The following is a 21,814-nucleotide window of genomic DNA, read 5'->3' as shown; positions in this document are numbered from 1 at the left end:
ATCCTCCTAATAATAGGAGTCGACAAGGTTCAACAACTATAAAATACCCCCAAACACCCGCATGGGCCCCGGCGATCGTGTTATGGTTACACACGTGACGTCTAGGGATGCTGCACGGGTCAATAAGTTAATTCAAGTTTGAAACTGATCCTTCTATGCGGGTTAGTAGGAGTCGACAGGGTTCGAACCATCAAACAAATATACGGTGGTGATGACCGGTATATTTGTTTTAATACATTCATATTAGGCCTTTAAGGCCTATAATAATGAGAATTCACTTACAAGGGCATAAAAGCCTACGAAACTTGATCTTCTGTCGACAACTCGACAAGGTCGACAAGGTTCAAAACATAAATATTTTCTAAATGACCCCATGATCATCCCGATGATGGCCGCGTTGAATATAAATCTCAACTGAATGGGTTAATTTCAAATATTTCAAATGCCACCAAAATACTCCTAAAATCCAAAACTCCAGAAATCCCAAAATCCAAAAAAATATTTAAAATTGAAATAAATCCATCTAGCAAAATATATCAAACCTCCGTAACAGTTTGTCGGGGTGGACAAGTTAAAAATAACTTCAGCTCACATAGAGCTAATGCCTAGTCGAAAATATCACTAGGATCCTTTCTCAAATAATCTCCTGCCAGTAAGGACGTGGTATGTGTACTCTAACCGGCGGTTTTGCTGCCAAATAACATCGCAAGATAAACTGTTATGACCGGGCCCTCTGAACTGAGTGATTTTGCCGCCAAATGGCATCACGAAATACCGGTTATGGCTAGAGCCTATACGTTACTTAGTGGCATCAAATTCTTGAGATATGAATCAATATGATATGATTGATAGGGCACAAAGCCCTCTATTAGCTAAGGTGGATTCAAAATTGTCCTCTTAGGAAAATATCCATCAAGGTCTACAAGGTATCCTTGGACGAAGCAACCCATGCCTACCGACAAGGATCCTTCTGTCAGGTTTGGTCGACTACCTCCTCTGACTAAGTAGACTAGGGACCACGATGGCCCGAGACGACGGAACCATGAGATCTTGATTGGGTCCATCATTCATTTCCCCACCATACACTTTAAGTGCAAGATGGTGAAATTTCTATTTTAAATATCAAACTTTTCAAATATATATGCCAATACTGCTATTATATGCCAGATAACACGTATCTTTATGTATCTGATTGACGATTAGCCTTAATCGAAAGTTCTCTCTCGTTATTGGGAGGGGTAATTAACTATAGGGGCTTGCGCCTATAGGAAACCAGAACTCAGATTATGAAGTCCTCGCAAAATGAGGTTGAAATCTCTGGATAGTGTCTTATCTACAAACCCATTCGCCTTCCCAAATTTACCCCGGAACTTAGTGTCTTATCTACAAAACACAACTTTCTATAGTGCTACATTTTGCTTATGCAGTGGATAGTGCTACGAAATTTTATTGTTACTTAATAAAAAATTAGTGAATTTCTAACAACCTAACACATTTATGACATACTTTTCTTATCAATCTTACATCTTTCAAAGTTGGGGTTTGAATATCCTACTAACTCAAATGACATGCTCTCATTAGGATATTAGATACCTAAACTCGGTATACCTACGAGATATCGATGAATTTTTTTTTATTATTGTTAGGCTTAATTCTTTAGGATCAGCTTGAAAATGTGCACATAGTATATACAAAACTTAATGTTAGGTCTTCTAACAATTAGATATAGTGGTAATCCTATAATCCCTCTATATTTTTTTTTTGGATCTATTGGCTTGCCATTGGTGCCCTTATCAAACTGTATAGTTGGGCTCATGGGGTATTCATGCTTTTAGATCCTTCTATATTGAACTTTTTTATTAATTTCCTGATGTATTTTGACTTTTAAAAGTATCATATTTATTTATTTTATATTAAATAATTGGAAATAAGTTAGCTCCCCCATCATACTCATTTCAAATTCATAACTCATAATAAATGACAACATTTCACATTATCTCTCATATGTGGATCTAGCTGATTTATTATTTGTACAATCAGAATATCAATTCCTATCCTGTTGATAAATAAGGTGGTATCTATGGTCCCTTTTATAAAATTATACTTAGTACAATTATAGTAAGCCTTTCATATTATACCATATAATGCCCTTTTTAATTTATAAACGTAATTGGGGAAAAAACACTCTCAAAGCTTGATGGTTATTTAACATAAATTTCTTCTTTTATTACTCCATTTATAAATGTATTTTTTACATCCATTTGATATAATTTGAATCTTCTAAAACGTAAAAATTTTAGCAATACCTTAATGGTCTCCAAACTTGCCATTGGAGCAATAGTCTCTTTAAATTCTATTCTTTCTCTTTAATTTTACCCTTTCACTATCAATCTTGCATTATTTTTAATATTGATACCGAATCATTCTACTTGTTCTTTAATACACATTTAGTGCCAATGACACTTTGATCAATAATTCTAGATACAAACTCTTCATTCATAGCAAACTAATTTAATTCTTCTTGCATCGCGATAATCCAAAATTCATCTATTAATGCCTCATATGTGGTAGTGAGTTCAACCATTAAAATAAATATGATATACCTAATCTTTTGCTTAAGGTTGTGTCTAGTCCTAACTCGAGCATAAAGATCTTCTATAATTAAGTCCTCAACGTGCTTTTTGGTTTTGTGGTCTATCTTTTAGGTTTATGTTCTCAAACTCCAACTATAACTTCCTCCCTTCTTCTACTTCTCTAGGATAGACAACTATATTAGATTTTGTGGTCTATCTTTTAGGTTTATGTTCTCAAACTCCAACTATAACTTCCTCCCTTCTTCTACTTCTCTAGGATAGACAACTCTATTAGATTTATCGAATATGACATGAGATCCTATAAGCTTTTCTTATGGAGGAGCATCCTAGAAATATGTCCTCATATAATTTAGGATCAAACTTTCCTAAATTTAATTTTTTGTTGTTTAATATAAAACATTTACACTCAAATACATCCTGATGTGAAAGGCTTGGTGTTCTAACTTTTAGTAATTCATAAGGATGATATAGAAGAAAAAAGATATAGAAGGAAAAGGAAGATTCATTTAGTCATTGCTTATTTCATCCTCTCTAAACGGAGGTATTTATAGAGTGCAAGGATATCACAAGCTAATTAGTTCACATTAGCCTACTTCTTAACTAACCAACCAACTAATTACAAACTTTTGTTGTGGATTCACAATATGGTTTCTTACAAATCGTTGAATCTCTTAGAGGAAGATGGAAAGAATCACAGCATTCAAGAATAGGGATGGCCCAAGTAGCATTAATCTATAAATTTTTGAAAAGTTGATTTCCAAATGACGTAGAGTTCCATTTATAGTTGTTAAAATCCAAGCCGTCCCTTAGCATTTTGATACCCCGGCTAGGATGGGGATGTGTGGGAGGCTCACCTGGATCACGCCGATCTCCTTCCATAATTAGGGTGCTGATTTAGGAAGGATTATATTCGACCAATTATGAATGATTATGTAATTATTTATTTCTTTTTAAGATATTTTGTATGTATCTATAAATAGGGACATGTTTGTGCAGTAATAAAAAGCCTTTAAAATCTATGAATTTAACATGATATCAGAGCATTTAATTGAAGAAAATAGAGATGAGCAAACGACCTTCATTGCCGTTCAAACAAGAGTCAAGTGGTCCGAATTATTTGTATCGTGCCTGCAACCTGAAGAAGCAAAGCCAAACATGCCTGTCTACGAAGAATTGAGCGCAGGAGGTATTCTCTGCTTGCGAATCGCACGCCTGTGTACACTCATGCGTATCAACCGGAAGAGTCGATCATGAGAGACGAGGTTTCGTGTGCTTGCATGCATGCCTGAGGCCGCTCATGCGTATCCATCGAAAGAGTCGATCGGGAGAATCGAGGGCTACTGAGTTTCGTCTGAAGGAATCGAACGAACGTAACGAAGCGTGTGTGAGATCGAATCGTGCATGAGACAGGACATGATGAAGTGTGTGTCCTGAAGATCTGACCTGTAGTAGAAACCTACTTATGCATCTTGACATAACCAAACAGGAGCTGCTATAAGCATCAACCTTCATTGCCCTTGCTAGAATTTGGAGGGTAAAATTTTAGGCAACCTTTATTGCTACTCAGGATCTTGCAGATAACCTTCATTGCTATCCTTTGATATCACAATGTATGAAGTTAATTCTTCTTAGAATTTTGACCAAATTGAGGATTCTATGGTGCACTAAGGAAGTGATCTCTAAAATATGCAACGTTACTATCGCTTAAATGGGAAAAATTATCTCAATTTGTATAAAACTACTTGAAAGAGGAAGGAAAGATTCATCACCTCCTTAGACAATAACCAAAAGGAGATCCTAATTTTTGGGCATGGGATGAAGCAAACTCCATGATTATGTCATGGTTGTGGAATTCCATGACTCAAAAAATCAGTGATATTTTTATGTTCCTATCTACTGCAAAAGGATATATGGGATGCTGCTAGGTAAACCTTTTTAATAGCTTGGGATGCTGTCCAAATATTCAAAATTAAGGTCAAGGTGGGAAGCACAAAATAAAAGCAAGATTGTGACAGAATATGCCACTCTCACCTAGAAGATATTGCTATCATGAAAAATTTTATTGAAAAAGCTAGAGTATATGACTTTCTTGCAGGATTAGATATGGAGTTTGATCAGGTGAGAGTTCAGATCCTTGGCAAAAAGGAGACACCTTCATTAAATAAGATAATTTCTCTCATTTGTGTTGAAGAAAGCTGATGAGGGGCAATGCTGGAGCCAAAGGTTGTTGAAGGTTCTGTAATTGTGACAACCAAAGAGGCACCATGGATGGAAAAATATAAGGAATTCTCGAAAGATAAAGACAAATACTCCCTTTGGTACAACTATTGCTAGAAATTAAGATATAAAAGGAGACATGTTGGAAGATACATCAAAAGCCCCCGGTAAAGAGTTGAATCAAATAAGTGGACAAAAGAGCACTTCACATGCTAATATTACAATAAGTTAGCCCACCCCATAAACGTAGTCCAACTTTCCATGTAAAGAAAATATTGATAAGCTAAAACAAGTCCCAGTATCCCTTGAAAAATCACCTACATCTTGTTTTGTACTTTTAGGTAAGTTTTTTATATCTATTGGATTAAGTGTCTCTAGAATTCATTTGAAAGCTTTATTGATCATTGACTCAGGAGCCACATATCACATGACATTACCTGCTTCATCAACTGTACTCCTTACCCAAGTGATAAGAAAATCATTGCGGCTAATGGTTCTCTTACTACAATAGTAGACCAAGGAGACATACTGATGTTATCAAATATTATGTATTTTTATCTTATATTGAACATTAGTATGTTTTTTATGTTATTTTCTTTTTTAGCTATCCAATGATGGGAAAGCATCAAATGATCATGGTAGGTTGTGCTTAGGCTTGGTAGACCTTTGGTTTGCTGGCTAGATTGGTCCTTGGCTACTGCTGGTTCACGGGTTGGCTTATGGTCCACGGTTTCGGGGCTTATGGTGATGTGTGGAGGAGGATGGTTCATTGGAGTTGAGCTTAATTTCTAAGTTGCTAGCTCATTAATGATGACCTGAAGTTTAGTTAATTCATTGGGAGAACTACAGCTCATTAATGTTCTAAGGTAAGCTCATAAGTTGGATTCATTATTGGAGTGGTCTTGTCTCTTCTCCTCCCCTCTTCTTCTTAAAATTCTGTGGCTGCCTCTTCGGATCCCTGGCTGGGCTGTTTCCCATGGTTGTTTGGGGGCTTTTCCGTGGCTTTGGTGCTTTGTTTCCTGGAATGGCTGTTGGCTTTTCATATTCCCTATTTAAATAAGCATTTAAATTAATGAGGGGCTGTTTGTATTCCCCTCTCATGCCTATATATATGAGATATTTTGTGAAGGAAGGGAGTTGAATATTGAGAGAAAATTTGCTATAAACCTGCGAGTTCTTCTTGGAAAAGCTTGCGAGCTTGTTCCATTCTCCTTCTCCTCTAAGAAAGACTTACGAGTTCTTTCCACCCTTCTTCTCGGCTTCTAACCTCTTTCGTCTCTCCGCAAGTTCCACTCCATCTGTATTCTTCTTCTTGAGCTTTGGTGATGTTTATTGGCTGACTTTGGAGCATTTGCTGGACGAGTTTGGATTGGACAGTTGGACTATCTTACAGTGGTGGACCATCGGTTTGCTAGCCCTAAGCACTTATTTTACTTAACCTACTTTTCGATGCATGTGAGAAACCTGCTTTGACGGTTGTCTGAGGATAGTGTTGTTTTTATTTTCTTTGTTTCTTTGAATTCCCTTCTAGTTTTCTTCGTCGGATTTTGAATGTTATAGATGATTGCTATTATTTGAATCAAGTTTGGATTAGTTTCGCCCTTTGTTCTCCTTGTTTGGCTTTTCTATCTATTGTGCTTACATCAAATTGGTATCAGAACAAGTTCGCTTATTTTTGGGTTGGTAGGAGTCTTTCTCTTTTGTAATTAACAAATGGCTAATGATCATGGGGATTGGTAACAAATAATGCAACAATTGAATAATTTGCAACAACAAATCAACACGGTAGCTGAAGCAATTGCTAATCTGAATGTCAATCAAGCTGATGTTAATCATAATATTCAAACTTCTGAATGTGAGGAGGATGAACCTAGAAATCAAAATAGGCGACAAAGAAATTGGGATTACAGAATTAAAATCGACGTCCACAATTTTGAAGGAAAATTACAACCTGAACAATTCATTGAATGGGTAGAGAAAATTGATCAATTTTTCGAATGGAAAGAAATTCCAGATAATAGAAAAGTCAAATTCGCAAGTTTAAAACTGACAGGACATGCATTAACTTGGTGAAAAAACTTACAAAACAACTGATTAAGGTGAGGCAAAGAAAAAATTCAAACTTGGGATAGGATGAAAGAAAAGATGAAAGGAAAATTTCTTCCTTCTGATCATTCAAGAACTATCTTTTAGGAATTTAATAATTTACGTCAAAGAAATCAAACTGTGGAAGAATACACTGAAAATTTTTATAAATTGCAAGCTAGAAATGATTTGGATGAGTCTGAGGAGAAAACTGTAACAAGATATCTTAATGGGTTAAAATGGACAATTCGAGATCAACTTAACTTGCATTATGTCATTAAATTAGATGAAGCTTATCGCATGGCCTTGAGAATTGAAAAACAACATTTGCAGGGAAGCAACAAAATAACTGAAACATATAAGTGGCAACAAACTAGTGGAACTAAGCTTCAATCTCAAATTTCTGCGAGAACTTCGGGTGTGAAAATTAAAGCTATTGAAAGTCAAAACAGGATAAGGGTAAAGGGTTAATGGGATCTAAGCCTACTGAACAATCTAAACTTATTGGACCTTGTTACAAATGTGGTATATACGGTCATTTGTCGGCTACTTGCAGAAAAAATAACCCTCCACGAAATAACTTCATAGAAAATGAAAAGGAAATATAGGAAGAGAAAGAGGAAGAGAACAAAACAGAATCTGAAATTGAAGCTGAAATGGAAAAATTTGACTTGGAAGGTGATGAAGGTGAACCGTTGTTAGTAATTCGACAAGTTTTAACTGCTCAAATTGAAAAGGAAGATAAATGGCTTAGAAGAAACATCTTTAGGACCACCTGCACTGTTGAAGAAAGAATTTGTACCTTAATGATTAATAGTGGAAGTTCATGAAATTTTGTGTCACAACACATGGTGAAGAAGCTTAAATTGAAAACAAAACCTCTTATTAAGTCATATAAAATATCTTAGTTTAAAGAGGGGGGTGAGGTTCTTATAACCAAACAATGCACTGTGAACTTAACAATTGGAGGAACTTACAAGGATCAAATTATTTATGATGTTGTACCTCTTGAAGTCTGTCATATCCTTTTAGGTCGTCCATGACAGTATGATCATAAAACCATTCATGATGGAGAAAAGAACACTTATACCTTAATTAAAGATAATAAGGAGTTCACTCTTTTTCTATAAAAAAACATTTCTGACCCAGCAACAAAAATAAAAAGTATGTGAAATTTTCCACTCCTGAATTGCTTTTAAACACAAATGAATTAACACAGTCTGATGTGGTATATTTGGTGCTTGGAAAAGAAACTGATTTAACTCTTGAGATTCCTAAAGAAATACAACCGTTGCTTAATGAATTCTCTGATTTAACACTTGATGAGTTACCATCTGGTTTACCCCCAATGAAAAACATTCAACATCATATTGACTTAATTCCTGGAGCTACATTGCCTAACTGTTCACATTACAGGATGAGTCCAAATGAACATTAAGAACCTTCTAGGCAATTGTCTGAGCTCTTGGAAAAGGGTTTAATCCAGGAAAGTCTAAGTCCTTGCGCTGTGCCTGCTTTGCTTACTCCTACAAAAGATGGAACTTGGAGAATGTGTGTGGATAGTCGAGCCATAAATAAAATAACCATCAAATACAGGTTTTCAATTCCTAGGTTGGATGACATGCTAGATATGCTAAGTGGTGCTAAAGTTTTTTCAAAAATTGATTTGAAAAGTGAGTATTATCAGATAAGAATTAGAGCTGGGGATGAATGGAAAACTGCTTTTAAAACCTAAGAGGGCTTGTATGAATGGCTTGTTATGCCTTTTTGTTTGTCAAATGCTCCAAGTACTTTTATGCGAACAATGAATCATGTTTTGCGACCTTTTATTGGGAAGTTTGTGGTAGTATATTTTGATGATATTCTGATTTACAACATTCGTCTATCTGAATATCTTTTTCATGTCAAACAAATTTTGCAAACTTTGAGGGAACAAAAATTGTATATCAATTTGAAGAAGTGTTCTTTTATGACTTCAAGTTTGACATTCTTGGGTTACATTGTGTTTGCTAAGGCAATAAAGAGCTGGCCTGTTCCTAAAAATATTAGTGAGGTAAGAGGTTTTCATGGGTTAGCATCTTTTTATCGTCGATTCATTAAAAACTTCAGTTCTGTAATCGCTCATATCATTGATTGTTTAAAAAAGGGATCTTTAAATGGACCCCTGAGGCTGAAAAAACTTTTCAACTTATCAAAATTAAAATGAGTCAAGCTCCAATTCTTAGTCTGCCAAATTTTGAAAAAGTTTTTGAAGTTGATTGTGATGCTTCGCATATTGGTATTGGTGCTGTTTTGACTCAGGAAGGAAAGCCTATTGCATATTTTAGTGAAAAATTAAATGATGTTCGATCTGAATATTCTACTTATGACTTGAAATTTTATGCTATTGTTCAAGCTTTGAAATTCTGGAGATGCTATTTGATTCAACGAGAATTTATTATGAATACTGACCACGAGGCTTTACGATTTTTGGGTTCACAAAAAAATCTGAACAAAAGACATGCCAAATGGGTTTCTTTCTTGCAAGAGTATTCTTTTCATATCAAACATAAAACTGGGGTTTTGAATAAGGTTGCCGATGCTTTAAGTCGAAGATCTCACTTGTTGATAATTATTTTTCGGACTGTTACTTCTTTTGATTTTCTGAAAGATACTTATGCGAGTGATTCTAATTTTAAAAATATTTGGGTTACTTGTCTTGCTTTTGGAACAGATCCTTCTGCTCAGTTTGTTATACATCAAGGTTTTTTGTTTAAGGCAACTAGACTTTGCATATCTAAGAATTCTTTAAGAGAACAACTTGTGAGAGAATTACATAGTGGAGGTTTGGGAGGACATTTTGGGCAAGGGAAAACAACTGCTTTGGTTGAAGAAAAATATTTTTGGCCTCATATGAGAAAAGACATTGCTAAGCTGGTTAAGCAATGTAAAATATATCAATCTTTTAAAGGAACTGCACAAAATTCTGGTTTGTATACTCCTCTGCCTATTCCAAACAAACCTTGGGAGGATATTTCCATGGATTTCATTTTGGGTTTGCCGGTTACTTCTCAAAAAAATTTGACTCTGTTTTTGTGGTTGTGGATCGATTTAGCAAAATGGCGCATTTTATTCCTTGTAGAAAAACTTCTGATGCTTCTTACATTGCTGATTTGTTTTTTAAAGAAATTGTTTGTCTTCATGATATTCCTCGTACTTTTACTTCTGATAGAGACACTAGATTTTTGAGTCATTTCTAGAGAACTCTTTGGGCAAAACTTGGAACTACTCTTCAATTTAGTAGTGCCTATCATCCTCAAACTGATGGGTAAACTGAAGTGGTCAATAAAAGTTTAGAAAATTTTTTAAGATGCCTTGCTGGAGAAAAATCTTCTCAATGGGATTTAGTGTTATCTCAGGCTGAGTTTGCTTATAATAATTCTGTTAATCGTTCAACTGGTAAAACTCTTTTGAAATTATTTATGGGCAACCTATTTTTCATATTTTAGATAGAAACTGCTTGCCCTTACCTAAAAAAATTAGTGCTGAAGCTTTTGAACCATTTGATCACATAAAGACTGTCCAACAGCAGGTCCTTGAAAAACTCCGAAAGGCTAATGCTAAGCTCTGTTTGAAATTGTGCAATAAGAGGCGCACCTCTGCGCAGTTTGCCCCAAATACGCCTCGAGGCTTACGCAAATCTCATCTTGGCAGAGGCGTACGCCTCACTTGGGCTGAGGCGCGCCTCTTAGGCACAATTATAGGTGAGGCGTACGCCTCATCAACCCGGTCCCACCTACTTAAAATGAAGCCATTTTTCCCCTTCATCCCATTCGGTTCCAGGCAATCCCGAAAAAAACCCTTCCCGCAGCCTCTATTCGCGAACCAGACGAGCTCCTGCACGCTCGGCCTCCCTTCCCGCCACCTCTCCTACCGGCGCCGCCTGTCTCTGGCGAACTTGAAGTGTCCGGCCTCCCTCTAGGAGAAGTCCACAATCGATTTTAGTTTTTTTTTTAGTTTATGATTAGATTTTTTAAGTGAAAGAAAATCTAGGGTTTTTGATTTTTTGATTTTTTTTTGTGTTTTTGGATTTTTGCATTAGGAAACATGATTAGAGGCAAAGAAAAGACGAATACGTCATTGCGGTGTGACCCTTTTTGAAAATATAGTGTGCAAGTTGACATATTAGGCGTCTAGAAGACGTATGTGTATTTAAAATACAATTTTTATGAGAAAGTAGTGAATGGCGGAGTAACACGCATGAAGGAACACTTATCATGCTCTCATAAGAACGTAGCACCGTATGCAAAAGTGCCGGACAAGGTGAAGGATGAAATTATTGCTTACATGAAGAAAAGTATCACGACAAAACACTTACAACAGGAGCAATTTGATGGAAGGCTCGAACATGGTGCTTACTTCGGGAGCGAGAATGGAAATGGCTCTTCCTCCACTATATAATAGAGGTGCACGGGGTCCTATGGATCAGTATATGATTAATCCAGGATAGGATAGAGGACAAGCAGAGATGATGCCTGCGGCTGGTACCAGAGAGGGTCGACGCCAGGTTTGCATGGATATCGGCAGGTAAATTTTTTTTTTAGAATGCCATACCATTTAATGTTGCGACATCGCCTGCCTACTTCAATATGTTACGGTCTGTACGGTTGTATGGGAGAGGGTTGAAGGCACCATCCATTTACGAGTTGCGAACATGGATTTTGGAGGAGCTACAGAACACAAAGAGAAGCATTGATGAGATTAAACGGACATGTATTGAGACTGGTGTTACCATTATGTCAGATGGATGGCCTGACATGAAGAGCAGGAGCTTGATTAACATCCTTGTCAAAAATCCCTATGGCATGGTATTTTTACGATCAGTTGAAGCTTCATATGAGGTTAAAAATACTTCATTTAGTTTCAATTTATTAAATGGGGTAATTGAGGAGATTGGAAAACAATTGGTTGTTCAAATGGTGACTGACAATGCCAGTGCATACAAAACAGCTGGTCAGATGTTGATGGAGAAGAGGACACACCTATATTGGACCCCCTGCGCAGCACATTATATCGATCTCATTTTGGAGGAACTTGGTTACTTACCTCAGCACAAGAGCGCTCTTTCTAGGGCGAAGAAGATCACAAAGGTCATTTACCACCATTCATGGGTCTTAGCCTTGATGAGAAAGTTTTCAAAGAAGGAAATCATTCGCCCTGCAACCACTAGGTATGTTCTTACATTTGTGCACTGCAAGTCATTATCAATTCCTAATGTATGCTCTTACATTTGTGCACTATAAATCTACAGGTTTGCCACATCTTATTTAACACTGCAGAGCCTGTTGGATGTGAGACAACCTCTGGAAGACATCAACAGAATGACTTAACTCTGTGTGGGGGAAGAAAAGTGAGAGGAAGGAAATAAGAAAAATAATTCTAAATGATAAATTTTGGGCTACTGTGACCTATGCCATGTTGAGCACGAAACCCTTAGTGTAAGTTCTATGTTTTGTTAATGCCGAGATGAAACCAGCCATGGGTTTTATTTATAATGCTATGGATGAGGCCAATTTCATTTCACACAACTTGGGAGGAGATGAGGCAAGTTATAGAGAGATTTGGGATATCATTGATGCTCGGTGGGAGGTACAGTTACACCGTCATCTACATACAGCGGCATATTATCTCAATCCTCAATTATAATATTCAGAGAGAAAATCTTCAAACCCAGAGGTGAAGCTTGGTCTGTATCATTACATGGAACGACTAATACCGGAGCAGACAGATAGGGAGCTTGCAGATTTATAACTTGTTCTATTTCGGAATAAAGAGGGTTTTTTTGGTCTGCATGTAGCAAAATCAACAATTGCCAAACGATCTCCAGGTATAGTTATTTTGGTAAATGCAAGATACTTTATTAAGTTCTGATTATCATTTTTCTTCTTGAAAACAGTTGAATGGTGGATCCAATTTGGTGATTCCACTCCTGAGTTATAAAATTTTGCTGTAAAAGTTTTGAGCCTCACTTGTTCTTCTTCTGGGTGTGAGCGAAACTAGAGTACATATAGTCAAGTGCAAACAAAAAGAAGAAACCGGCTATCAACACTCAGAATGAACTCCCTAGTATATATTATGCACAATAAGAGGTTAAGAGATAGGAGGTTGAGGTATAAGGGGTTGAAGGATGATGAGGACCCGTTGGTGTGTGATGATGTGTCATCTGATAATGAGTGGTTCATAGATGATGAGACAGATTTGACATTATCAGACTTACAGCTAGAGGATCTTAATGTGGATATCTTGAGGGGCGAAGCAGATCAAGTTGGCACATCCACTAGTACCACACCAGATACATCCACTAGTTCTGCAGCACAACAATCAAGTAAAAGTATTCCACAATTTTTTATATGTTATTGCATTATATTTATATCAAGTGAACAATTAACATGATAATGAATTAATGATCATTCTTATTGAACAGGGAAGAGAAAAGTGAGTCATATTGAAGATGATGAAGCTATGACATTCATAGATACAATTGGAGAAGAAGATTCCCTTGAAGACCCATTTAGTGATGGGATATGATTGGATTTTATATGTTCCTTCTTAATTGTACTTTGGGAGCTCTGATAGACTATAATTTTGTGGTTTTGTACTTTGGAACATGCTTTTATTGCTTCTCTTTTCTTAATTTCAATTAATTCCACTTATCATTTAGATGTTTTTATTGTATGATAGAATCTTGATATTATTTACCTGCTAAAATCCTTAAATTCTCATTTACGTAATTCTGCGTCCGTGAGGCTTACGCCTCAGACCGCCTCAAGGCTTACGCCTCGCCTCACGGACGAAAACTGCCTTGAGGCTTATTTACGCAATTTTAAACCTTGATGATAAGTACAAATCTACTGCTGATAAGCATAAAAAAGAAGTGAATTTCAATGTGGTTGATTTGGTTATGGCTTACTTTCGACGCCAACGATTTCCTGTTGGTACTTTTAGAAAGTTAAGCAGAAAGAAATTTGGTCCTTTTCGTGTGCTACGAAAATTACGCACTAATGCCTACTTGCTAGATCTACTTATTACTGTTGGCACTTCTCCTGTTTTTAATGTTTATGACCTTTCTTTATATGAAGGAAATTCTGATGATTCTGTAGACATTGAAACTTTGCCATTCTCTACTCCTTTGGCAAAGTCTGAAGATCAAGTTGAAGATGTTGTTGATATGAAAGTCACTAAAACGAGAAATGGTGAACATAAGAGGTTTTTGGTCAAATGGAGCAATCAACCAATAACTGATTGCACCTTAATTGATGTTGCTGATCTAAAAAATTTAAATTTGGAGCTTTATGAAAGAGTTGCTGAAACGTTCTCATCAGGAGATGGGAATTTTCCACCACGGGGGAATTGATGCTATCAAATATTATGTATTTTTATTTTATATTGAACATTAGTATGATTTTTATGTTTTTTTTTTTAAGCTATCCAATGATGGGAAAACATCCAATGATCATGGTAGGTTGTGCTTGGGCTTGGTAGACCTTTAGTTTGTTGACTAGATTGGTCCTTGGCTGCTGCTGGTTCACGGGTTGGCTTATGGTCCACGGTTTCGGGGCTCTATGGTGATGTGTGGAGGAGGATGGTTCATTGGAGTTGAGCTTAATTTCTAAGTTGCTAGCTCATTAATGATGAGCTGAAGTTTAGTTCATTCATTGGGAGAACTACATAGCTCATTAATGTTCTAAGGTAAGCTCATAAGTTGGATTCATTATTGGAGTGGTCTTGTCTCTTCTCCTCCCCTCTTCTTCTTAAAATTCTGATCCTTTGTCCCCTTGGTTTCTTGGTTGGCTGCAGGGTGGCTTTTCCCGTGCTTTGGTGCCTCGGTTCCGTGCAGGCCTCTTGGGTTTCTGCGGCTGCCTCTTCGGGTCCCTGGCTGGGCTGCTTCCCGTGGCTGTTTGGGGGCTTTTTCGTGGCTTTGGTGCTTTGTTTCCTGGAATGGCTGTTGGCTTTTCATATTCCCTATTTAAATAAGCTTTTAAATTAATGAGGGGCTGTTTGTATTCCCCTCTCATGCCTATATATATGAGATATTTTGTGAAGGAAGGGAGTTGAATATTGAGAGCAAATTTGCTATAAAATTGTGGGTTCTTCTTGTAAAAGCTTGCGAGCTTGTTCCATTCTCCTTCTCCTCTAAGAAAGACTTGCGAGTTCTTTCCACCCTTCTTCTCGGCTTCTAACCTCTTTCGTTTCTCCGCAAGTTCCACTCCATCTGTATCCTTCTTCTTGAGCTTTGGTGATGTTTATTGGCTGACTTGGGAGCATTTGCTGGACGAGTTTGGATTGGACGGTTGGACTATCTTGTAGTGGTGGACCCTCGGTTTGTTAGCCATAAGCACTTATTTTACTTAACCTACTTTTGATATATGTGAGGAACCCGCTCCGACGGTTGTCTGAGGATAGCGTTGTTTTTATTTTCTTTGTTTCTTTGAATTCCCTTTTAGTTTTCTTCGTTAGATTTTGGATGTTATAGATGATTGCTACAATTTGAATCAAGTTTGGTTTAGTTTTGCCCTTTGTTCTCCTTGTTTGGCTTTTCTATCTACTGTGCTTACATCACATACCCTTATCTCCCTCCCCCTCTCTTAAAAATGTACTCTACGTATCTCATTTATGCTTAAATCTAATTTCCATACAAAAATTACTAGTGACCATAATCGTCAAGTTCTATTTAACCTTACTTGTTGCTTATTTCAGGACTAGGGATCAAGGAAGAAGATTTGACTTGCTAATGAGAGAGATGGACTGTGCTATTTGAAAGGGCTAAGCAAATGTAATAATGGCTATTCTTTGTTATCCCTATTTAATAAAAAATTTACTACTTGGCTTCATCATTTTAGATTAGGACATTTATCTTTTGATGTCTTAAAAAATATGTATCCATAATTATTTTATAAGTAAAAAATGAATATTTTCATTATGTAACCTGTAAGTTAGCCAAACATATTGTTTAAAATTGCGCAATATAAGGCTCGCCTTGAGGCCTACCTCAGTGCAATTCTAGTAAAAAATGCATTGAGGCTTAAGCCTCAATTTTTTTTTATAATACTTGTGCCTTAACTTGGCTGAGGCCTGCTTTGAGGCACACCATGCCTCACTGGCATTAGGTTTATGCTTCACCCAGTTTATATGCTTCACCCAGTTTATATATATATATATATATATATATATATATATATATATATTAAAACTTTTATAAATCTTAAACTAAAGTCCCAAACAAATCACGCTTTAATGCACCCATAAGCTGCAACAACTTCTTCTCAATTGCCTAGACCTCTAACCCTCCGTTTTTTCCATAGTCACCATCGCCGTAGCTCACACCACGGATCACTTGAAACCCGTACATCTCCATTACCTCTAAAATTTTTAGAGTATTAGTCTCATCTTTATGTTAATGAAAACATTTATGAAAGAGGAATATGACTAAAATAAATGAAAAAGAAGCAATTAGGGAGACATTGGACTCCATAGGATGAGATAAGGGAGAGACCAATTTGTTATGATGACGACTCTAATAAAAAATCCCTCAGTGATGATGTGCAAATAATTTTTAAATTTTTTTCAACTATTTTAATTTTCTTTAGGAGTTAAATGTGGATGAGTAGGAAATTGAGAAATAAGGAATTTGGAGTTGAACTTAATATTATATGATACTTTTATGCCATTCATATATTTAATATTATTTTGCTCTTATAATATTTGTATTTCAATTTTATTTCACGCAATTTATCACTTGCCATTTTATCTTTTGTGCAATTTTTTATTTGATATGTATGCCGATTTGTTACTTCATAATTCAATAAGAAGTTAATGTGTCATCCTTTAACATATTATTCGAATATTATATACAAAATTACTTTTAACATTTATTTTGACTTAACACAATTTTTTGATTTCGAGGCTTCGGCTCAAAACGCCTTGAGGCTTCTGCCTCTCCTCATGACAAAAAATGCCTCAATACCCAATTGCACAATTTTAAATCTTGACCAAACATAAATGAGTTTTTTGTTTCAAACAAAAATGAGAGATGTGATATCCCATTCTACCTTGTACATAGTTATATCTGAGTACCCTAAAAAATTCCTAACGTCTCTTGGGCCCGATGGTTTGTATCTTTTATTGATGATTGCACTCGAGTCTCTTGTGTCTTTCTCCTTAAAAATAAAACCGATGTTAGGACTATTTTTTCCATTTTTCACACCATGATCCAGAACCAATTCGGGGTAAAAATAAGAAATTTTTGTTTCGACAATACTGAATATTATTTTAACCAAACCCTAACTTCCTTCTTTTAAAAAGAAGGTATCATTCATGAATCTTCTTACATTTACACCCAACAACAAAATTGGTTTGTAGAAAAAAAAATGATCACCTTCTAGCCTTCACCCACAATGTACTCAAATCCTATTGGGGAGAAGCCCTTCTGACTGCTACACATTTCATAAACTGACTACCTTAAAAAACATTTGGACTAAAAACAGCAATGGATATTCTATCCTTTTTTTACTCTGAATTTTGAACCTATAATAACCTTACACTCATAATCTTTAGGTGCACTGCCTATGTTCACATTCACAACCAAAATAGAGGAAAATTAGATCCAAGGTTGCTTAAATGTATCTTTGTTGGATATTCATCCATGTAGAAATGTTATAAGTGTTATAATCCCTTCACCAAGAAAACCCTTGTATTTATTGACATTACTTTTGATGAAAAAAAATCTAATTTTACCAAAACCCATCTTTAGGAGAAAAGTGAGATTGTCCCTCTTGACCTTCCAGCTTCACTTCAAACTTATCCACCTAAAATTGAAGTCAAAGCCGAGTAAACTAGGGACAAACCTATTATTGATAACAAGAGATTTGGGAAAGTATATTTCATGTGTACAAATTCAAATTATGCTCCAGTGCAAATCCAAGAATCTAAACAGTCTCCTGAAATTGAGGGAAAAACAAATTTGCTAAAAAAACCTCCCATGTACCCCATAATCAACTTTGTATCATTCCATAAACTTGTTAAATTCACACAATTTTTTTTTTATCACATTAAATGATATTCATATTCCTAATTATATTTTAGAGGCTTTATCTGATACAAATTAGAGAAGTGTCTTCAAAGATGAAATGTAGGCCTCGAAAAAGAACAATACTTAGGAGATCACCGACCTACCAGTAGAAAAAAAAACTAGTTGGTTGCAAATGGGGTTCTCTGTGAAATACAAAGCTGATGGTACGCTGAAAAGGTAAGGGTACACTCAGACATACGAAATTAACTACCAGGAAATTTTTGCACCATTTGGCCAAGATGAAAACCTTGAGGATCCTCCTCTTACTAGCAGTTAATTATAACTAACATTTGGAACAACTGGATGTCAAAAATGCATTCCTACACGGGAACTTGGAGGAAGAAATATTTATAAAAATTCCATCAGGATTCAAAGAGAAATCTGAGGGTGACATAGTGTGTAGGATAAAAAAGGCTTTATATGGGCTAAAACAGTCACCTAAAGCTTGGTTTGGAAGATTCTCAAAAGTCATGCTACTTAATGGTTATCGACATAGCCAAGGGGACTATACATTATTTTTCAAATACTTAGACTTAGAGGAAGTCACAATTTTGTTTGTGTATGTGTATGCTATCATCTTGATTGGGAATGATGAAAAGGAGAAAGTGCTTCTAAGGAAATGTCTTACTAAGGAATTTGAGATCAAGGATCTTGGTGGATAAAAATATTTTCTCAGAATTAAAGTAGTCCACTCTAGCAAAGAAATTTTCATTTCACAATGAAAATATATTAATGATCTTCTTAAAAAAATCGATAAGCTAGCATGTAAACTAGCACCAATATCGGTAGAACCAAATCTCAAATTGGGAGAAGCTAAAGAAGACCCAAATGTAGATAAGGGGCTTACTAGAAACTTGTGAAAATTGATATACCTTTGCATTTGTTGTAAGTATGATCAGCTAGTTCATTCAAATTCCAAAGCAGACTCATTTGCAAGTTGTAGATAAAATATTGCACTACCTTAAAGGCAACTCAGTTAAAGAGATTCTCTTCGGAAGAGATTGAGGAATAATCCCAGAAGCATATACGTATGTATATTACACAGGATCACCAATAGATAGATGATCTACCTCAGGATACTGTACATTTCTTGGAGGAAATCTTGTTACATGGAGATGCAAGATGCATAATGTGGTGATAAGGTCTAGTGCAGAAGCAGAATGCATAGCTATTACCTTCGGAATATGTGAGCTACTATGGATCAAGATGATCCTAGAAGACCTAATGATCAAGTGGGAATGACCGATGAAGCTATACTGTGACAACAAATGAACAATCAACGTAGCTCACAATCTGGTTCAACATGACATGGCCAAGCACATAGAAGAGGATAGACATTTCATAAAGGATGGTCTTATATGTATCTACCACTTCTCATCAAAAGATCAGCTTGTAGATATTCCTACCAAGGGACTTGACAACTCTACCTTTTTGGGACTGATTACCAAGCTGGAGATGACAGATTTGTATTCCCCAGCTTGAGGGGAGTGTTAAAATCCTAGCCGCCCCTTAGCATTTTGATCTCACAGGGGGATCTATGGGAGGCTTACCTCCCCCGAATCAAGCTGATCTCCTTCCATAGTTAGGGTGTTGATTTAGGAAGGATTATATTAGAGCAATTATGAATGATTCTATAATTATTTATTTCTTTTTATGATATATACATAAATAGGGACATATTTGTGCAATAGCAAAAAGTCTTTTCCCTCTTAAATCTCTGAATTTAACAAAAATAATGTTATAACATCCAAATGACAATACTACTCTGAAGTATTTCTCATTAAAGAACTCTAATAAACACAGAATAAGATTAGTGGGAATAAATAATAGGCTACGACCATGAATATTGATAAATTCCCAAATAGGCTGGATGTCTGCCATTTGTTATCTTTTTCATGGATTTCTTTCATTATTAATTTCCTCATGCTTTTAATCTGTGCAAGTCTAAACATGAACTCTTTATTTGCATAGAGGTACTTGCATTTATTCACATTTTAGTAACTTTGTTTTTGTTTTACACGCTATGTCGCTACCCATTTCACTTCTTCATGGGTTCTTACTTGCTTGAATCACTTTTTCCTTGAGCAGCAATGTGTCTTGTTTGAAAGTTTTCATGCTTTCAATTCTCTAAATACCTCTTTATATATTTGCTTTTTGCATGAATGCCATTAGCCTACTACTCTTCTCTTTAGGTAACCGCTTTGAATGAATCAGTTGCTGGAAGCATTAAATCTGTTTTCAAGGCCTGGGATCGCCGGTTGGATAATTCAGAGGTAATGCTTTGTGGTTTAAACAATCACCTGCCTTTACCCTATTGTAGCTGCAACTATATACATGTGTACAGTGGCTGCTTATGCTTTTTGAAAAATGATTGCATTATGGTGGTGGTTTGAAATGGGGGTATAATATAATGGATGTGAAGGTGCTCATGTTTCTTTGTGTAAACAGTGTAAACACCATGTCTTCACATTTATAGTGTCATCTATTTGACGCCTACCATTTTTCTGAACGTTGCTAGCGACTTATTGGATCTTATTGTTGTTGGCTCCAATGTCAGTGCTTTGCTGATGATATAAAAATATTATTACGTCTTGGAATATAGCAGTTTTCATAGTGTTTTTTCTTTTAAATAAATAATAGATGTTGCTCCAAAATTTGCCTTAATTTGCTACTTTCGTTCATTTCCATCTTCATCATTATCATTAGTATTGTTTTTTATTTTAATTATTTGAGGTTGTCTTCATGAATCCCCATTTTTTATTTGTTTCTACTCTAGGCTTTTGGAGGTATTAAACCTATTCCTTGTAAATTATTTTGAACTATTATTCATTTTTAACTTAAGTTTGATCATTTTTCTCCATAATCCTCCAAGCAATAATTATCTACTGGTGCAATGGGTTCATTTTTTACCATTTGTTGTAAATGTTCAAACCTCTTGAGTTTATTTTCTATTACCTTATCTTTATTAGTGGTCGCTCAAATATGTTCATGTTAACAAGTTTGTCTTTTTTTCTCCCCAGTCTTCTAGTAATAATTTATCTACTCATGTAGTGTATTTTCTACCTTTTGTTGTACATATCCAAACCACCTAAATTTATATTTAACTACCTTACTTTCAATAGTGGTCTCTAAAATTGTTCATCTAACCTAACCATTCATTTGCTTCTTTTTTTGAGAGAAGCAAGAAGCTATATTGAAAAAAGACAATAAAAGGATTACAAACTACCCAGGAGAAGCATCCGATTCCTCCTTTAAAATCTTAACAAAAGGAGAAATCTTATTCAAAATTGAAAGAGCTAAAGATTGCATAGTTAGCACATAAATCAGCTAACTTATTATTATCCCTATCTATACAATTAAAAATGACATTATTGAAACTATTTAAAAAAGAGAATTCTACCAATTTTTTTGCCTTATTTCTTTGTGATATCCTAGAGAAATCTGATGATATTATAGTTGTCCCCTTCAATGATGATTCCTTTGAAATCATACATCCAATCTTTCACAACTTCTCTAATAGCTTGAATAGACAAGAGTTCCAAATGAGATATATCCCAATGAAGACATTGCTTGCCAAAACCCAATAGAAATCTTCCCTTGTTGTCTCGGAAAACTCCACCAATTCCTGCTTTATAAGAAGGTAGAAGAGAAACATCTACTTTGACTTTAATCCAATCGGGTTGAGGAGGGTGCCAACTATTTTCCAACAGCATGTGCCGATTGACATCCAAACTACTCGAGATATTTAGAAATGATTTTGCTGAGTTTGCAGCATAATTAACGGCATTAGCTGTTATACTCAGTGAATTCC

General features: G+C 35.7%; 1 protein-coding gene across 2 annotated transcripts in view; it reads left to right on the top strand.

Moving 5' to 3' along the window:
* The window catches only part of LOC110103205 (PITH domain-containing protein 1), a 105,305-nt gene that overhangs the window by 23,918 nt on the left and 59,573 nt on the right, over positions 1-21,814 (top strand). The window contains exon 2 of one of the 2 annotated variants that reach the window (XM_020831814.2): positions 20,196-20,276. The exons of the other annotated variant lie outside the window; for it this stretch is intronic. Coding sequence (XP_020687473.1) covers positions 20,196-20,276 — 81 coding nt within the window. The remainder of the gene's footprint in view (positions 1-20,195; positions 20,277-21,814) is intronic. 2 annotated transcript variants of the gene reach the window in all.

This window comes from Dendrobium catenatum, unplaced genomic scaffold, assembly GCF_001605985.2.
Source record: "Dendrobium catenatum unplaced genomic scaffold, ASM160598v2 fragScaff_scaffold_1074, whole genome shotgun sequence".
Taxonomy (NCBI): Eukaryota; Viridiplantae; Streptophyta; class Magnoliopsida; order Asparagales; family Orchidaceae; genus Dendrobium; species Dendrobium catenatum.
The sequence above is the reverse complement of the archived record's forward strand: the minus strand, read 5'-3'. Positions and strand labels throughout refer to the sequence as shown.